Raw genomic sequence first — 18,594 nt, 5'->3', positions numbered from 1 at the left:
TTAAAAATTTAGGGATTTTTGGAAAGCTTTACTGGAATTTTATCATAAATAGAGGCAAGGTAATAATAGTAAAACGTATATTCTGGCTTTAGACTTGGAACGCTTGTCAACGTTTGCGCAATCGCTGCTCAGTCGGGTTGGGTTGCCTGTGTTGGCTGCCCATAATCCTTTGGTTCTATACCTCCCCGCAAAGCTTCCCGGGATAGCATTCATCTCGTGTCAGCCATCTTGGCAAGGAGTGAACCTCGAGTACTTCAGTTATTTTTTAAAGAATTCCGTGCTATTTCTCTTCAAAATGTCGCGTGTTTTTATCGGGCGACTTCCCCTAGATGCTAGAGAAAGTGATGTTGATCGTTTTATGCGAGGATTTGGTCGAATTCGTGACATAACTCTCAAAAGAGGCTACGGATTCGTGGTGAGTCGGGCTTGGCTTGTGCAAGCGGAAAGCATGGCGACTGTGGCGCAGTTTTAAAAGAATCTCTCTCCTAAAATTTTCCTAGGAATTTGATGACTACAGAGATGCAGAAGATGCTATCGATGATTTAAATGGCAAAGAGATTCTTGGAGAAAGGTAAACTTAAGCTTCTACCTTTTTTCCCGCTTTTACAGCGCTTTCTTTGACAAAGAAATTCATGACACGCTACGTGTATTTTAAGAGACGCTTATAAGTACTTCTATTGACTTTTTGTAATCCTGAGTCTTTATCGTTTGAGAAGTTTATATTAAAAATTTAAGATAAATTTTCTAGTAATTCCACGTTCTTCCTGAAAAGCACTTTTAAAATTATTTTTATTTTCTTTTCTGATAATTCATTAAAATACTGTATTACGTCATCCTGGTTTTTAAAAAAATTTTAAAATGAAGAAAATGGATTAAATAAGTAGAATTAATTCAGCTTTCAATAGTCTTTTTGACACTTGATCAAAAAGACCAGTTCATTCAAATGATTGTGTTTTTACAGAGTTACCCTTGAGATGGCTAGAGGCCGTAGAGGTGGAGCTGGAGGTGGTGGTAGCAGAGGAGGAGGAGGAGGTGGAAGAGACAGGGGTGGATTTTCCAGAAGAAGACCTGTCTGGCTAGATAAGTAAGGCTGATTTATACATTTTACTTGTGAGTTATCTCATACAGATCCCAAACATAAGTCAGTGGCTTAGGGGGGATAACGATCAATGATTTGATGTGTTTATTAGTTGGCAATTTAAGGTTACTAGATACCTTAATAATTGTTTTAAAAAATATCCAACAAGAAATGTGTGAATACATCTAGAATGGACATAGGCAACTGATTCATATAACCTACATAAATTTTGACCTATGAATAATACAATACTTGAGTATAACTGAATAAAAATAATGTTAACTTCTATCTGTACCGAGGTATCCAGTAACCTTGAATTTGTTTCCCATTTCCAGGGGGAACCAAAGCAGGTCATCTGGATCGTAAGTTAGCTTTTATGCCTTAGTGTTTGGCAGAAGCTAATAGCATGTACAATGCATCACTTTATTCCAGATACTAAAGAACGCCTCAAATTTTACCTAAACCCATATTTAAGTAAAGGACATTTTTATGTGCAATGTTTTGTCAAAAAAATTACATTTTTTGTGTTCACAAATTATTTAATCAAAAGGTCTTTTGGTAACTGCAAATTAAAGTCAAAAAAATTTGAATAATAATTATTTTGTAAAAAATATATTTCATCAGGGCTTAAGTAACCAATGATAATCAATTCCTTAAATTACTCGTTCACCCTTGTGGTATCTATTGAATAGTTTTAAATACTTTTTAAATAAAACTAACATTTTATGAAACTAGTTACATTCCCAAATGTAATAATTCTAGCCCAGCCCTGTATAGGTATATTATCAGCAAAATGATTAGTCAGGTGTGTGAAGTTTTGAACATGTCTTATGCCAAACAATATATTAAATATTTATTATCATAACCAATATGCTAATTCCATGTAACGATTTTCCCTTCTTTTGACTGATAAATTTTACTTGTAAATTCATTTTTGAGAAATAATATATAGGCTACGTTGTTTTTGCATGTTTAATCAACGACATTAAGAGTCATAGCTAATAAGCAGGGGGGAGGGAAATGGCTCAGACTTCCACCATGTAATTTGTATATTTCAGCATAATCCAGGCATGTAATGCTTGACTTGAACATTGTTTTGAATAAGGAAACATCCAAACCTCAAGTAAAATACTTTTCTTGTATGTGCATAAAGTTGATGTTTTTTAAGCCTCATGTGTCAACAAAGGTTAACCAAAGTACATGGCTATAATAGAATTTATATTTATATTATATGTCTTATTGTTAGGTATGGTCCTCCCGTCAGAACAGGCTATGTGGCTGTAGTAGAAAACCTTTCAAGCCGTACCAGCTGGCAGGTCAGTATTGTCCAAAACTTCAAAACTATTTTACATGTCATGAAATTCCTTTCCAGACTCTATACTTGTGTGATATATTCCTTATACTACGTTAAGTTTTCTCTTTTTAAAATAACTTTAATTGAAATAAACCAACAACATTGTTGTGTGTGGGATGGGGTTGATCTCTCTGATCATTTGCTATGTTATTGAAATGAATTGAGATTTACTTCAATATGTAGCAAGCTGAAGATGGCTTTCCATTAGATTAAAATACTAAATTATTGGTAAGACTAAATCATTGTTTCCATCTGTGATCAAAGTTCTGTAAGTATAAATTGTTTGACGTCACAGAAAACAGCCACAATTTTTTCAACACTCATACAGTGCACACAGACTTTTTAAAATTTAAAATAAAAAAAGATCAAAAAAATCAAAAAGTCCCATAAATATATTTAGTATATTCCTAAAAATAACAAATACATAACATGCACTAAAGAATTAACCAATTACTTTAATGTTGTATCTTGTGTTTTAACTTTAAAACCCTACTATATTATTGTCTTCCTGAAAGTAACTGCTTACACATTTTCACATTGGCAGGGCATGTAAGAGGTGACAAAACATTAAACTATGTGTGTCAGTCACTAGAGGTTCTGTGATCTCTTGAATCCTCCCTTTAACCAATCAGACGGTCTTAAAGTATGATTCTGTTGAGCCTCGGCTGCGCCCACCATGCTCATTTTACACGATGTGAAGGGTTTAAATGCTATCTCTGGCCTCGGCTTAAGAAGTGAAGGGTTTAAATGCATTCTCTGGCCTCGGCTAAGGATGAAAGGGGATCCATGCTCGTTTATTGTGACAAGAAGTTTATTTTGCATTCTGTTTGCGAGATGAGGTTAACCTATAAAACTGAATTTTATTATCATGGTGTCAGGTAAGATGTTTGTGCGCTGGTAATCAATTACAAAAAACATGGTCTCAGGAAAACATGGGTACATTGCTTTCCTGTTTCATTTGTTCTCTTCCTGGGTTTTTATTCCAAAAATACTGCACTTAGTTGAGCATGTCTTGTCATATGGTTTTAACATATTGATCCTGATGTGTCCAAGGTAACTGGTACAGTAAACAATAATGCAGTAAACAATAATTATTAGCATGATCAATTTTGATTGGCTTATTTAGTATTATCAGATAATTAACACTGTCTTATTCACTGGTACGGAGGAAAATAGTGATGGCAGTATTTTCCAAGGCGAGGTTGAGGGAAATATCAACAATGGAAGACCATGAAACCCACTGCTTTTGTTATGTACCAAGTATCAAAGGACACAGAACAAGAAAAGTTGCTCAATCCTACATTTCCAGGGAAATCACTTGTGGTTTTATAATGCCCAAGACAAAATAATCATAGTTTTTCCTTAAAAAAATTGGGTCTGGATGTTAAACTATATGACAAAAGTGTTGAATTACCTCATGGTCAACTGAGAAGCAAAGTATTAACTGCATTGTACCAGGGTGACACATTCAATTGTACTTTTTAAATGCCCATGATTAACAAGGATTTTGCATTCCGGGCACAATTCAAACCATGTATTTTTTGTATTTCTAGGTGCATAGGAAATAAAGTAAAATTTATGTAAATAGTTCGATTGTCTGATTGTCTTATACTCTTGCTGCAGGATCTGAAGGACTACTGCCGTAAAGCTGGCAAGGTCACCTATGCTGATGCACACAAGAGAAGAGTTGGTGAAGGGTGAGTCACTGTTACTTAAGAGCTTTTTGTAGGAAAATAATTCTTTATTGAAGACAGAAGAAGACACCCTTTACAATAAAGACATGAACTCAGATAGACTAAAATTTTCTTCCCATATTTACTGCATAGAGATCCTCTTTTTAGCAGACACAATACAAAGTCCTCAGGTATCTTTGGTGCCACTCACATTATACACTAATTACTTACTAATTTCTATTGTGATAAATTTTGTCTTAGGATTGTTGAATTTTCCTGCCGTGAGGACTTGAATGCTGCAATCAGTAAGCTTGATGATACAGAACTTGGGGGTAGAAGGATAAGAATCATTGAGGTAAGAAAGATGCCATCAACCCAAAGAACGTATTTTTATTAAGGGTTTCATATCATCCAAAAATGTGGTGATCATCCTTATCCCTTCCATTTCTTAACACTTATTTCTGCCCCAACTTTGATTAATTACTTTATTGTTCAACTACCTTTTTGAAGTGGTAGCCGTCTATGCTAAGTCTAAGGTCAAACGTTGAACTTCACATGAGCTGAACATAATGACATCAAACAAGACCACTTTGTTATTTGTTGCTTCAGGTTTGGCTCATGTAATGTTCAACCTCTGACCTAAGCCTAAGTTTCCCAAATTAAAATAAAGTAAGATTTTCTATGGTCATCCAAGTGTTACTAGGCAATACCAAGAACGTTGTAATGATTTTATCATTTGTATTTTTTATCATTTTTGTATTTTTGTGCTGTTTGGAGGGAAGTAATCAATAGCCTATTATCCTATGGACGTGATGACAGGCTTAAGTAAGTAATATTGTGCTTTGTTCTCAGGACAAGAATCGTGACTCTTCACCACGAAGAAGGCATTCCCGATCTCTATCACGCTCACGTTCCCGCTCAAGATCCCCAAAACGACGATCAAGGTTAGTAATGAGCATAACAAAGTGATGACTCAAAAGAAGTAAAGATACATTTATGGACTCCCACTTCATCCAATATTCACTTTCCATTTACTTGATTTCATAGGTCTCGTTCAAAATCCAGGAGTCGTTCAAGATCACCAGCCAAGAGATCCCCAAGATCTAGATCCAAATCTCCTTCGAGATCAAGATCACGCTCATACTCCCGCAGCCCTGTAGCTCGCTCAAGATCAAGATCACCACCTATGCAGAACAAAGATGACGGCCGTGACACTGATTAAGCACATCATCGCTGATGATATTCCTTTCTTTGTGATATTCATTTATACTCACTACTTATAGAGCAATCTGTGATAAATGTATTGTTAATGTTTTGTTTAAAGATTGTTAGGGACTCGTATTTTTTGTTGTAGGAGGCTTACAGATTTTTAACTCATTCAAAACCTTGATTTTGAGGTTCACATGGACTCTCCCCACTAAAAAATTCATCAAGGTAATAATTAGCAGTTTTTCATGCCAGCTTGAAGCTTAAGAAGATATTTGCTGCCTGTCCATATTCGATGAACCTCCTATTATCATTATGTTGCAAAGAATTCAAATTATTAGTAGTCATTTGAAATCTTTATTTACCCAAAAAGACCTAAAACATTAAGTGAAAATTAGGCACAGCATATTATTTACATGTATTTGTCATAGAAATGATAGGGCACCAATGCCTTCAGAAGCATTTACATACAAAGCATCACGATACATTGGGAAAGTGATGTCTATTGTGCATTAATTATACACTATTAACTGTTCCAAATATTTCAGTGTATCCTATGTACTGTACATTGATTGATATTAGAGATGGGAATGCATGTATAAAGTTGAGCCTTTAATAATAAGGGAAACGAGTGTTATTTTATAACAATGTAATGGAGCCAGCCATTATTATTAATCTTTGTTGTGCATAAATTGAATATCCTTTACTTTACTATTATCTCTTAATTCGTACTGTATAAATATCTCATTTGTGTCTTTCCATATTTATGTTTCCTTTTGATGTATTTGAGTAGCTGTAGAGCTGTTCGGGTCACGTTTCCTATGCAAAACAAAAAATATACAGTCTTAAAATTTTCTCAAGAGATGGTGAAGAAGCTCTCTTTTCTTGGTGCGAAAAACCAGATGCATCGTGGTCCAGCTTGGGTACAATCAACACTAAAGCATAATGTGCAAAATATGTTTGTACCCAAGCTATACCACAGTGCTCCATGTTCGCTATGTCAGACAAGGTCTACGAAAAGTTAACACCCAAGGGATGAAATTGGTGACCAAGATTTCGGTAATAGAAAATGGCTACAAAACTTACCACCATGGCTCGTCCCCCTGTTTCTATAGGAAGTAGAAGCGTAGCTATGATAGAGATGGCAGACAAGAAGGCGTACATACCCAGGGCGAGTTTAGCCGAAACTTTAAGTAATACCTTGATAAGAAAACATGATGGTTAACCTATAGTATAATAGCTATTTACAGGTGTCGGTGTATGTATGAATGAACCTAAGGTAAAACGAAACTTTGGGCTCCGGTTTTACTTACTTGAGCAACGAATGGCGTAAGCATGGCGCCTATTCTCGATATTGCACTACAGCAACCCAAGCCCAAAGCCCTGTTAATTGTAGGATAGACCTACAAGAGATAATGATTGAATTAGAGAACATAATCGTGACAAAGAACTTTTGAGGAGACCAACGTTCGGTTTTGTCTAACATTAAAGCAAATGAATTGGGTTTTGCATTGCGCAGAGAGCAGGCAGGTTGGATTACAATTGCCTGAACACACCATTCCCTTGCCTGCGCGCGGTGCTCGATTGAAGGTTCAGCGTTTGATGTTTTGGAACGTTACGGTACAACGCTCAACCGTGGTTTCCCCCTCGGAAACTGCTGATTCCAGTTGTAGAGCTATATTGTCATACATCTCGCAAATGGTCTATGATAGAAGCACGAATGAATAAACTCACCTCGGGTGTATACACGAAGAATGTCTGAAATGCTCCCGAAATGAACCCGCGGACACCAAATATACAAAACGTCATGAAACCCCTAGTAATGACAAAATATATGTGAGAAGGTTGGTGGCTGGTCACCGTGGAAGCACGCGCGTGTCACCTTTAATTAAAATTGTATCCACACCCTGAACAGCCTCTGGGCTGATCAAAGTCAGCTTACGAATAGATCCAATATTTCTTATTGAAATATTTATTTCCCCATGAGAATAATAAGAAAAATGTTGCTAAAGAACTGAACAAGAGAAAATACACAAGGGGGTCTGGAAGGGTTAGTAAATGACGCTGCAATGCGGGTTACCTGTGGATGTAGCGTGTTAGGTTTTGAGGAAGGAGGAAATTAAAACCGACTAACCAAGAGGTAGGTACGCCACCCCTTGATTCCCGGTAACAACAATCAATTTATCGTTCTTACCTGCCACTACAAAACATCAGCAGTACATAGAATATAACTGTAGCTAAAAATTCGATGGCAGCAGTCTTCTTGCGCCCAAGATAGTCGATTATTAACATAGTAACTATTATACCTGGTGAAGAAATAACAAATATCATGGTATGGTTCAGTACGGCACGGCACGGCACGGCACGGTATGGTTAATTCCTGGTTCCAGACAGATATTTTAGCTTTGTTTTAGTATTTTTAGAAAACTGCTGAAATAGCTTGAGATATCAGGCACTCTAGATCTTTATTCGACATGTGCTTTAGAAGACGTTACAATATATACGATAAGTTTGGGCCGCTATATCTAAAGTAAATCCAAGCCGACCAGAAAGACCTTTCCTTTCGGACTAGAGCATCCGTACTTAGGTGTATGCCCGCTTTCTAGCGCTCTACTTTAGCTACAGCCTTAGATTTAGCCGCCCTCTTTAAGGGAAGGCAGCGTCGGCTAAGATTAGGGTAATCAGTAGTAGAATGAGAGGGCATGTAAGGGAGTATCTACCTGGGAATTCAGCTAATGTGGTCCACATCATGTCAATGTAGTCTCGCATCGTGAGGAGGCTACATCCACAATCAGCAATTCCTGCTTTACTCTTTTCACCTGAATTTGTTCAGAGATTATTAAAAAGTTAGTCCCCATTGAAAAATTAGTCCCAATCCATCCCCCTTCACGGTTTGCTCATCAGTGTATTGAAAGATGAAATCCAAATCACCGTTGCCTTGTATATTGCCTTGGTCAGCTAGCTTGACATGTGTCGAGACCTGTGCGACTTGACTGACGGTAGCCCTGTGGTTTTATATGAAGTACTGGTACGGCTTGTACTTACCACATTTGCCTGTCTCTGAATAGCTTTGATAAAGTTCCGTCGTAGTCAGCACGATCCCGTAATATGAAAATGCTAAATTAAACCTTGAAAATAAAACACATACATAGTTTATCAGCTGAGCTTTTGCTTTTCCTTTTTTTGGGGGGAGGGGAGGGGGTTCAGAATGGGATAAACTCAAGTCCATGATTCTGAAATGTCTTGTTATATCCAACCAACACGCATGGCGGCAATATATGACGAACACTCGTTGATGTAAATTTACTCTCACCAGATAATCCATAATAATATAGTCGTTTTCCATTGTCCACCAAGAAATAAATCTACTATTCGTCCTCTTGGTTTGTTCTGAAAGATAACACGGGGAAACAGGAATTAACTACTATTCCAGATCCCAAAAATTCCATTCCGACATTTGCTATAGCAGGTGATTTATAGGCAAATTAAAGACAATCAACTCACAGTGTTAGCATCTTTTAGTTCCCCTGGAGGTAATTCTTTCTTGTTTATTCTAGAACATTGTTTTAGCACTTGAATGGCTTTCTCGCGGTCTCCCGCAGCCAGGTAGAACCGAACAGACTCTGGTAACCACTGGGATAAAAAGTAAATGAATATTGGTTATATTATCATGAAGTCCTTGGCGTCTGCGTGCGTGCCATACAGGCATAGAGGATAATGATGATGATGATATTATCATGCTTCACTGTTTCCCTTCTCCCACTCCGCTATATCCCTCTGTCACTCTCTCCTTGTTTTGTTTACGCAGCTGTATTCATATATTCCATAAGAGGGTTGTCTACCACCATCACCTCTTTCACTCTCTATCTCTCCCTCTCTTGCTAGCTCATTTTGTCTGTCCGTCTGTCGGGCGGAAAGTCTCTCTCTCTCTCTCTCTCTCTCTCTCTCTCTCTCTCTCTCTCTCTGTACGTGTTTGTCGTAGCAACACATCACTCTGCAGCCCCACAAGGTGTGAAAGAATCCATCGCTACGCTGTCTCAGAATCACTACATCCATACAATCCATTCATATAGAATCATTACATGCAGGAAACCATATTCATTGGAATTTGGTGATTAGATAGACGGATTCGAAGTCTATCTTCCATCACATCGCTGGTGGTTTAAACTAACCTTGCTCATGATTAGAAAAATCAGCAGCGGAAGGCTGAGTATCGCTAAAAGCCACCGCCAACCTAAAGTAGGCATGACAGCCATTGCCACGGCAACGGTGAACGTGGAACCAATGGCCCAAAATATCTAAAAGATCATAAAAATCTGTCACTACCAGTTTATTAAAGACACATTTATTAAAGTCTTAAAACAGGCCGCCGGCGAAATCAATTCGTGCATTCATAACATACAATACGCAGGTTTGGGCTACCTGTGGTCAGCCATGTTATAAGTGAAGGATCCTTATAGTTCTAACTACTCAACTCACAGCTAAAGATAAGATGCAAATGGCTCTGGACTTTGCGGGCAGGAATTCTGATAATAAGGTCGTCCTGAATTATTAAGAAGAAGAAAAGGAAATCTCAATTAGTACATTAATATCGTTTGGAAACCAAGCTATCGACGTAGACAACCGCAATGTATGTAGTCTACGGTAAGGCTGAAGTCTAAAAGCAAATCGCGCACTTTATAAAATACAGATATGTCGAATCAAGTAAACTATTTTACCTTGGTCGTAATGTGTAATTATCTTTGGAATAAAGTTTGAGTCCTATCCATATTCATGCGTCATCTCATGGGCGACCATTAAACAAAGCAATGGTACTCTAGAGAATGACACGTGGTCTGGAATGGGAAAACATTACGCCCAAGGTGAAGAGGTCTATAGACCATATGAAAAAGAGCGTGTCCCTTGAGATACCTTTACTTCATTAGTTGTAGAAGACAACAATGCTTTCATTAGAAAGAGTATTTCAAAATAAGTGATCTTCCAAAAATTTTTAATTAATTGGGTGCCTAACTTTGATATTAGTTTATACTATTTCAGGACCCCAGCACCATCAAACTTTTCTCTTTAATATATCGTAAATTACAATAACTTTAATTTTGGTGCGAATAAACTATTGATTGACTTATAGAAGCACATCACACATCCTTATACACCGAAGAGTTCCTCAAGTTAACGATGAATGGTAGAGACTGAATCGACAGCAAAGACACGCCAGTCATACTTACGACTGTGGGGATCCACCAATACCAAATCCAACCAAACATCTAAGGGAAATGATCCAGTAATAATGAGGAGAGAATGCACTTAGAAGTCCAAAGTAAAATATCCAGGCTGCTGAGACGATTACGGTCTGTAAACAAAAATGTAATAGAGTAAAGTACTGTTTGACACATCGCTTCTACCGTAAAGTGATTGTTTTGCGAAGTTCCTTGTTTAGACATAGAGTTTTGTCTTGCGATACTTATATAGAGTTTTCTCGTACGATTCTCATAAGTTCAGAGCACAGCCGAGCCCAAGCTTGGTTTCTGTGGTGTTACGTTATAAGGAAATTTATGGGGATTCTCCAAAAATTCAATGAAATCATTGAAACGTTAAATAAAGCCTCGAAATTTTACCTGATCATTGAGAAAGAGCACTTCTTTCGCTCTGTGTGGTTATTTTTTTAAATTGAGCCCGTTTTAAGGATGGAGGGGTGGGGATCAGAGAGAAAGACAGAGCGAAAGAAGTGCTATTTCTAAATGATCAGGTAAAATTTCAAGGCTTTATTTCACGTTTCAATGATTTTATTTGAATTTTTGAAGAATCCCCTCACATTTCCTTAGAAAATGACACCACAGAAACCAAACTTGGGCTACCTGTGGTGGGAAGGGATATGGCAAATTCCGTAGTCCGTTATGTTGACGCATGCGCGCTGTAGCCGTACTGTATCTTGACGTAGCCGTACCTAAAAAGTGAGAAAAAGTGTCATGAAATACAAGTAATTCCACCAGTTAAACTTACCGGGAATCTACCGAGTGAATCTGCAATCCATCCCCAGAATGAAGAGCCTATCATCATCCCGACAAACACAACCTGTGAAACAAAACATTTGTGAAGCAGATAGCACTGCAAACATATTCTCGCTTGCGATTCTATTTCATAGCAGCATTAATTATTCAATGTGAAAAAAGTTATGGATTATTTAGTTTTTGCTATATTTTAGTAGTTTTAATCAGTATACAGTCCCGGAAGTACGACTTAGAACCTCCTACTGTATGTTTAATAAAAATAAACCTATTTCAATAATCGTTGTCGGTCAGAGATCTGAAATCTGGAATCTGAGACCAAGTAGCATGCTGCAAAATGGAATATATTCCCAGTCTGCGAACAATGTAGTTTCCTTTTAGATTGGAATATGAAGCATGACTTTTGAGTTAGAAATGTTTTCAGATCTCCGACCGATAACGTTTTTTGAAATAGGTTTATATATATATTCACTCTATGTCTTCCAAGACGTTAATTCACCATAAAACGTAAGGGAGGTAATGACTTTGATTTTTTTGTGTGGTGTGTGATATTGGCGAACATGAATAATATTTCTGACGCGAATGTTTTTATAGACGTCTGAAACTAGACCTTTTTAGAATTAGTTTTTAAATGATTATAATTTTTTTTAAATAAAAATTACAAATATTTGCAAATAACTACTATAATATTGCTGTCATGGGAATGAAAATTCGTGTAGTGATTTCTTATTGTGTTTGACAGAATAATTCATTGATCAATAATTTAAAGTTCTGATGTGAGCAAGTATTAGCATCGGACTTACTTACTGTCGTAATGAATGCTTCTTCTACAGAATCCAGATGCCATAAACATCGAATCGTTGGTGCTAATATAGAGAGGAGCATCATTTCCAATGCATCAGCTATCTAAAAATTCAAAACACATGCGAAAACACAAACTGAATCAGAATCAAAATAAAATTCATGACATTTTCACGACAACGAGAGGACGTTGACTAATTATGTACAAAGCACTCAGTGATGAAAAAAAAAAATACTTACAACAAAGAATCCAACAATTCCGATAAGTCGCGCTTGGAACATCCCAAATCCTAACTTCTCTACAGCTTCCGAAACATTGTAAGTTTGTCCGCTATCTGTGTGGGAAATATAGAGAGATATAAATATAGAGCTTATGATTTATTTTAATTTTATAATCCAGTATGTTTATATTCACAGAGCACAACTTCCAATTCTGTAATATTGGATATTTTAATGATTTCTTATAAAAAATAATTGGGTTGAACGCAACGAATGATAAATGAAAAAATGTCGAAGAAAAACTCTGTATCTCCTTTAAAAAGCAGTATTTATTGTCGAATAGTGATTCAAATTTATTCAAAACAACAAGCCGGTGAAACGGTCCGATGGTTCCTTCGCGGCGTAAACTCCTGCGTTGTGTTAGACTCAATCTTAACTTCACATTTCAGTACCTTGGACATCTTCTATTTCTTCTTCTGCGCGATTTTCTCGTTCAAATGTCGGCAAGTCATCGGATTCCTGGAGGAATGGCTGTAACTCTGTTGATGTTCGTCGCCGACGACTCGATAATAATCTCGAGCGATTTGCACGATTTGAAAAATCTACCACCAGCTGCTCTTTGTCGTCGTCAGACATGTTGGAATGAGAGGATTTTTTTTTTTCTCTCCCTGGTTTTAGATCCAAATGAGAACCTTTACTCGTACCGACTTAACCAGACTACTAGTCTTTACAGTCTAAAACTGTGCGTGATCTACCCACAATGCCCTGTCTTAACACAGGAAGCCCATGTAGTAAGTATTTATTACTTTCAAATCAAATTTGTCCTTAAATTTTCTCAGTATCGAGTGTGGAGTTAAAAGTAAACGTATATTTTCAAACCTGATAAGATAAGACTACAGTAACCAATGGCTTAAAGTTAAAAAATAGAGCCACTGTGACGTAGCATACGGGTGGCTGGCCAAGTGCAACATAACATTATACTATACAGTATTTAAATACGGCTCATCACTAAACAAAATACACTGCTCTCAATGCGTCTAATAAGGCTCTAATAATCAATTTTATTAAAGTCCAGTTGACCTCAATCACAGCGTAATATTATTTAGGGAAACAGTATATTTATAGTAAATAAGGTTATCACTAAGCAAATGGCTTAAAAATAACTTATCTCTAATAATAACTTAATATACAAGTCCAGTGGACCTATATCATACAAGAATAGAGATACCTTGAACCTGCTAAGTTACAAAAGGAAAAATACATTGCTTTCCAAAAACTTTCAAATTTTCAGTGAATATAGGATTTTTTTCCCTTCCTTTACCCCTTCGTCTTTCAAGAATCGAGTTAATTTATAAACAAATTCTTGAGATTAAAGTTATTTTTAAATCTCAAATGACCATGCTGCGTAGTACAGTTTCGAAACGAAGATAAATGAAAAAGAAAGGTTCTATATTATCAGCATCAAGCCCACCAAAATTAAAGCAAAACTATGTATATAATAATACCGAAAGCGCTAAATGCAGGTTAACAATGAATTAAGGCCCATTAATCTAACATTCTCTCGTTTGTTTTTCATACCTTTTCTATCTGAAGTTGGAATATTTTCATACTGAAGTTTGTCAAACTTTTCGTCTGTTTCTTTAACACCATATTGTTTGAGCCGAGAAAATGCCATTTTTTGCCGTAGACTGATCTGGAAAGGCTAGGAGCTCGGCAAAGGAACTTACCGCTGAAGAATATCCGAAGAAAAGCCTTCTCCTTAGAGCTTTTGAAGTCGCCTCAATTGCGGATACTTTTCCGCTTTTAGAAAAACTAAAAATGTCGACACAGCTATGGCTGACGGATACCAGATCACCCCATGAGGACTTTAGGCAAATTAAGCAGTTTTACAGTGTTTTGTGAGAATAGGAACTCGCATAAGTATCAAAAGTTTCTTTTTCAAGAATATGAATACGAAATAAAAACCTCACTTCGGGGGCGCTTTAACGGAAGTGTCGCATGCACAAATGCTTTCACAGTATTGGACTTTGCTATTCATTCACTTGTCAGAGGTATTGTGTGTCTAATTATAGCGAGAGAATATTTTAGCAGATTTAAGCAAAAGAATTAAGAATTTGACATTAGGTGAGAATGGTATCGCGTGTCTACCACTGCGATGTCTACCAGTACTTGGTTTGCAGAAGAAAAGATACAAGGTAAAACATTTGGAATTATACCAGGTGAAACATTTGTTTTGAACTTGTCTCAAGGTTTCGAAATCCCTTTTTACAACTATTTTTCACGTGTGCAGAATGAATCTAAATTTCACTAATGGTATGGATTAACACAGGAAGCCCAAAGCATATTATGACTAGTTTATGATCGCAAAATAAATAAATTTTAAAAAAAACACGTCTGGAGACCAGAAACTAGGTTAAGATGAATCCATATTTCTACACACAGCCCCATTAACAGTCAATCATATTTACCTTTGATTTCGTCGCATTTTTCGTCTTTGTCTTGTTGCCCTTGTACGACATCTTGAAGCTGAATGTCATCGTCCGTGCTTTGTAATTGTCCATATTCTTTTTTGAGCGTCTTTGCCAGAAATGTTTCTAAAGCCATGTCGTATGAATATAAAACATTTAGCTATATATTGGTCTTATTTTGAGCTGAATTCATTGATGGTGAAGTACAATCCTCGTTCTAGCGAGCTGCATATGGCACTTGTCTCAAACGGTCCTCGTCGATTGCCCGAAAACGTTAAAATTTTCTTCCTAAATATCTTAGCTTCAAAATATTTGTTTTAGTTGACTTGTTACTGATTGTGTTATTAGAGACATATTAGACAATTATTTAAGGAGTCATTTTGCCTTTGTTTCTTTATCATCTTGCAAGAAAAGAAATGGCTTTTTCCACTCAATATCTTTCCGTTGATTATATGTAATGATTGACACCAGTTAACACTTGCCAAAACAACGGGTACTTTCAATTATGTCTTTAGTCACTCAAACCAAAGGTAGCCCAAGCTTGGTTTCTGTGGTGTCATGTTATAAGGAAATGTATGGGGATTCTTCAAAAATTTCGATAAAAATCATTGAAATGTGAAATAAAGCCTCGAAATTTTACCCGATCATTGAGAAAAAGCAGGTCTTTCGCTCTGTGTGGTTATTTTTTAAATTTAGACCGATTTAAGGATTTTTTCCCGCCCACCAGTATTAAATATTGATTAAGTATTAAGTGTTACTGGTGGGGGGAAAATCCTTAAATCGGTCTAAATTAAAAAAACAACCATACAAAGCGAAAGAAGTGCTATTTCTCGATGATCGGGTAAAATTTCGAGGCTTTATGAAAACTGAAATGACTCAAACCCTAGAAAATAATGAATTAGTTTGTGGCGTTCATCCAGAAATTTATTCAACTATAGGTTGCTATCAATAGACGTCACTTCCGGTAATAGCTCTTTTTTGATGGCTTGTAGAATCCTGGAGGTTGTTTTGATCTCTTGTTTTCTGGTTTGATTTCGTGAAAATAGTCAAATACAATAGTTTGAGAACTTATTTTGATATGTTTTGACGTAGCATCCGCTAGTTGTCCCCCAGTCACCCGCTTGTTTGCCCCCCAGTCAACACCAAAAAAGTCACGTGATTGATAGTAAGCAATTACTTAGGTTCCTTTTAAAATTATCACTCAGTATTCGACAGTTGTTTTTTTAAATGATCCCCTATTCACTATTTGCATACAAAAGACAACAAACATAATGAAAATATTTCGTAAAAAGACATAAATTAAACTTGACTATATATAAATTGAAAGAGATTACCATTACGGGGTGGTTTAATAGGACGTTTGCATGATGGCGTCATTTGACTCCCACTACCATAATGCTTCGTGAATTTTCTTTCTTATTTAAATTTGTATTCCCTCATGGGAATAGTAAGACAATTGGTGCTAATTAACTGAACAAAAGAAAGTGTGCAAGGGAGTCTGGTAGTAGAGGTCAATGACGCCATCATGCAAACGTCCTATTCAAGTTCTATGCTTTTAATTTATTAAATATTATAAAATAACTGCTCTCCATCTCGCTTTCTGATTGGTTAGGAGCGCGTGCTTTATGACAGCACACAGCACGCAAGCGCCCTTTCAGTTCCGTCATTCATGTAATTTGTATTTTATAAAAGAAATAAAAAATTTGCTTGCTGTGCTGTGTGGAGTTATAACACTTGGGGATTGGCAGAACACGAGGAGGTGTCGAGAAGCACTCTGCTATGAGGCGTACTTCTCCTAACACTTATCTCTTGTTCTGCCAACCAACTCAAAACGCTTCATAAAATAATATCTTCAAATTACTATGATCTGTCATTGGTCTTGAAATTCTCATAGTTTTTACAAAAAGAAGAACTTTAAGGTTTTGGCTCTTTGGATAAGATACTTACAATCCGAACTATTTTTCTCGTGATTTTAGTTTCGATAAAACAAAGTATAGAATATCAAAAATATTAAAACTGAAAACAAAAAATCCAGTTTGGCACTTGTTCCGGATAGTATTAGGACCCTATTAATTACCGTCTCTGTACTTAAAATCTTGAACTACATTTAACCAAAAATTTGATTGTGCTAACTGTCGTTTCATTTATGCTATGTAGTGCTAAAGCACTCAGCACCATTAAGGCATGGCTCTTTTGAGGAAGTGATGGAAAATCAGTTATTTATTCATATCTTTGACAGTTTACTATGAATCTTTCCCAAATTTGGCTCGTAGTAGTAATTCTTCAAGGCAAGCAATTACCGCATATCTGTTACCATGGAAACCAGGTCACGTGACCACAAGGCCGCCATCTTAATATTTTTAATATTTTTAATTTTTTGGAAAATACAGAAAATATTCTAAAAATTAAACTTAATATAATTTCCAAGATATCCAATTAGATCCATATAGGTATTGCAAATATAAAAAGGAATATGGATTTTCAGGACTTTTGAAGTAGTTTCAATGCGACTACAAACGATTTGTTTAAAAATCCAAGATGGCGGCCTTGTGGTCACGTGACTTAGCTTCCATGATAACCAAGGCTCTAAGGTTCCTTCTTTTCACAAAAGACATTAACTTGCCAAGTTTGGGGAAGATTCGTAGAAAATTGACTATGATATAGCCAAACAGTTTTTCATCTGAGAGCCATGCCTTAATGATGCTGAGCATTAGTATATTTTCTTTAGCCAGTTACGCAGCTACCTTATTTCAAAAAATATACTATCATAGAACTGAGTACCTGGATAAAATAGAAAAATAAACGAACCAAAAGAAAAGGTTTTGTTTATTCGATAAACTAACCTTCTCTATTCTCTTCCTCTCCGAAGTCCTCGTCGTTTTTGAAAATACCACTAATATTTTTCCATCTCCTCTTCAACATTTTCAGCTACAATTTATTATATTTTGGATGCTTATCTTTACTCATTACGCTTTCATGATAAGTTGTCTGTAGAATGCTCTGAGAACGAGCTGTGATTTAATAAGAGTACGTAACCTCAGCAACCGCTTGTTCTTTTAAAAATTTCAAGAGATTTTGAGCCGTTTTCTTGATGGCGTATTATGTGCTACGAAAAATAACTCAGATAGAGATTTACCTCTTAGATTATTAGTTTCAAACTTTATTTACTCTAGGAAATATTTGATGTTTTCTTAAGAGGGATTTAACGAGACTATTCCTTGATCAGTATCCTTGAAGTTTTGCATGTACAAATTCTTCATTCATATTAAAATATGAAAAGTAATTACAGATAAAGTGTGTTTTTATTATTTCTTACTTAAATTCCTACTTTGATCAAGATTATCATGTAAATTGATCCCCCTCACCCCCACCCCCAAAGATGTCTGAAAATAATTATCGAACATGGTTTTAATTGTGGGAGGCATTAAAGAGTCTCAGCTATTTTTAGATACAGCTTTTCTAAAAAAGGTTCTTGCATCTTCATATAGTGTTGCTTATACTAAGCTTTAAATGCATGTATTATAATAATTTAGTAAAAATACACTGGTGATTATTGAAAATCTCGCGCGCTGATTGGTCGAGAAACTCGCACTATCACACGATAATCACCTCCAGCGATAATCCAAAATGGCGGCCAGCCGCTTTGTTGCTGTTACCGGAAAAAATATCTTTTATCTTCTTTTTTCCCTCTTTTTGAAAGAATCACCTGTGTATTTATACTAAAACAATTATTTGCCTCAGCCTCAGTGAATATCGGAGAATATTTACCTCGCCGCTCGAAGACTCGTGT

At 36.3% G+C, this 18,594-nt stretch overlaps 2 protein-coding genes across 7 annotated transcripts; one reads left to right on the top strand and one right to left on the bottom strand.

The window, feature by feature from the left end:
* The first annotated feature begins 209 nt into the window (after positions 1 to 209).
* On the top strand, positions 210 to 6,022 carry LOC116304818 (serine/arginine-rich splicing factor 6). Of its 2 annotated transcripts, XM_031714606.2 has the most exons (9): positions 210 to 415; positions 501 to 571; positions 962 to 1,084; positions 1,414 to 1,440; positions 2,325 to 2,394; positions 4,056 to 4,129; positions 4,367 to 4,460; positions 4,958 to 5,049; positions 5,153 to 6,022. In XM_031714606.2, exons 1-9 carry the CDS (start codon positions 296 to 298, stop codon positions 5,325 to 5,327), a joined length of 846 nt encoding a protein of 281 aa, XP_031570466.1. In that variant the 5' UTR covers positions 210 to 295; the 3' UTR covers positions 5,328 to 6,022. The 2 variants fall into 2 exon arrangements, with proteins under 2 accessions (XP_031570466.1, XP_031570467.1); XM_031714607.2 differs by lacking the exon at positions 1,414 to 1,440.
* On the bottom strand, positions 5,409 to 17,759 carry LOC116304816 (synaptic vesicle 2-related protein). 5 transcript variants are annotated; one of them, XM_031714601.2, is made up of 17 exons: positions 17,648 to 17,759; positions 14,805 to 14,930; positions 12,358 to 12,452; positions 12,124 to 12,222; positions 11,312 to 11,383; positions 10,537 to 10,661; positions 9,791 to 9,854; positions 9,484 to 9,609; positions 8,816 to 8,944; positions 8,625 to 8,701; positions 8,357 to 8,439; positions 8,032 to 8,130; positions 7,506 to 7,617; positions 7,046 to 7,127; positions 6,625 to 6,714; positions 6,398 to 6,511; positions 5,409 to 6,130 (listed from the first exon to the last, which is right to left on the bottom strand). In XM_031714601.2, the coding sequence occupies exons 1-17, from the start codon at positions 17,724 to 17,726 to the stop codon at positions 6,122 to 6,124; spliced, it is 1,581 nt and encodes a 526-aa protein (XP_031570461.1). In that variant the 5' UTR covers positions 17,727 to 17,759; the 3' UTR covers positions 5,409 to 6,121. The 5 variants fall into 5 exon arrangements, with proteins under 5 accessions (XP_031570461.1, XP_031570463.1, XP_031570464.1 ...); XM_031714603.2 differs by lacking the exon at positions 6,625 to 6,714; XM_031714604.2 differs by lacking the exons at positions 14,805 to 14,930; positions 17,648 to 17,759 and adding an exon at positions 13,915 to 14,301.
* Between the last annotated feature and the right edge of the window lie 835 nt (positions 17,760 to 18,594).

This window comes from Actinia tenebrosa, unplaced genomic scaffold, assembly GCF_029948245.1.
Source record: "Actinia tenebrosa isolate PJP-AT-01 unplaced genomic scaffold, QUT_ActTen_1.0 PGA_scaffold1__47_contigs__length_23844297, whole genome shotgun sequence".
NCBI classification, from domain to species: domain Eukaryota; kingdom Metazoa; phylum Cnidaria; class Anthozoa; order Actiniaria; family Actiniidae; genus Actinia; species Actinia tenebrosa.
Note: the sequence above shows the minus strand (reverse complement) of the source record. Positions and strands in the feature narration are given on the sequence as shown.

Coding starts and splice junctions, on each gene's coding strand:
- LOC116304816 (XM_031714601.2), bottom strand. CDS start 17,726: ATGTTGAAGAGGAGATGGAAAAATATTAGTGGTATTTTCAAAAACGAC. Junction 9,855..10,536: donor ATTGGTGGATCCCCACAGTC/GTAAGTATGACT, acceptor TTAATAATTCAG/GACGACCTTATTATCAGAAT. Junction 6,715..7,045: donor TCTTCGTGTATACACCCGAG/GTGAGTTTATTC, acceptor TATCTCTTGTAG/GTCTATCCTACAATTAACAG.
- LOC116304818 (XM_031714606.2), top strand. CDS start 296: ATGTCGCGTGTTTTTATCGGGCGACTTCCCCTAGATGCTAGAGAAAGT. Junction 416..500: donor AAAGAGGCTACGGATTCGTG/GTGAGTCGGGCT, acceptor AAATTTTCCTAG/GAATTTGATGACTACAGAGA. Junction 572..961: donor AAAGAGATTCTTGGAGAAAG/GTAAACTTAAGC, acceptor GTGTTTTTACAG/AGTTACCCTTGAGATGGCTA.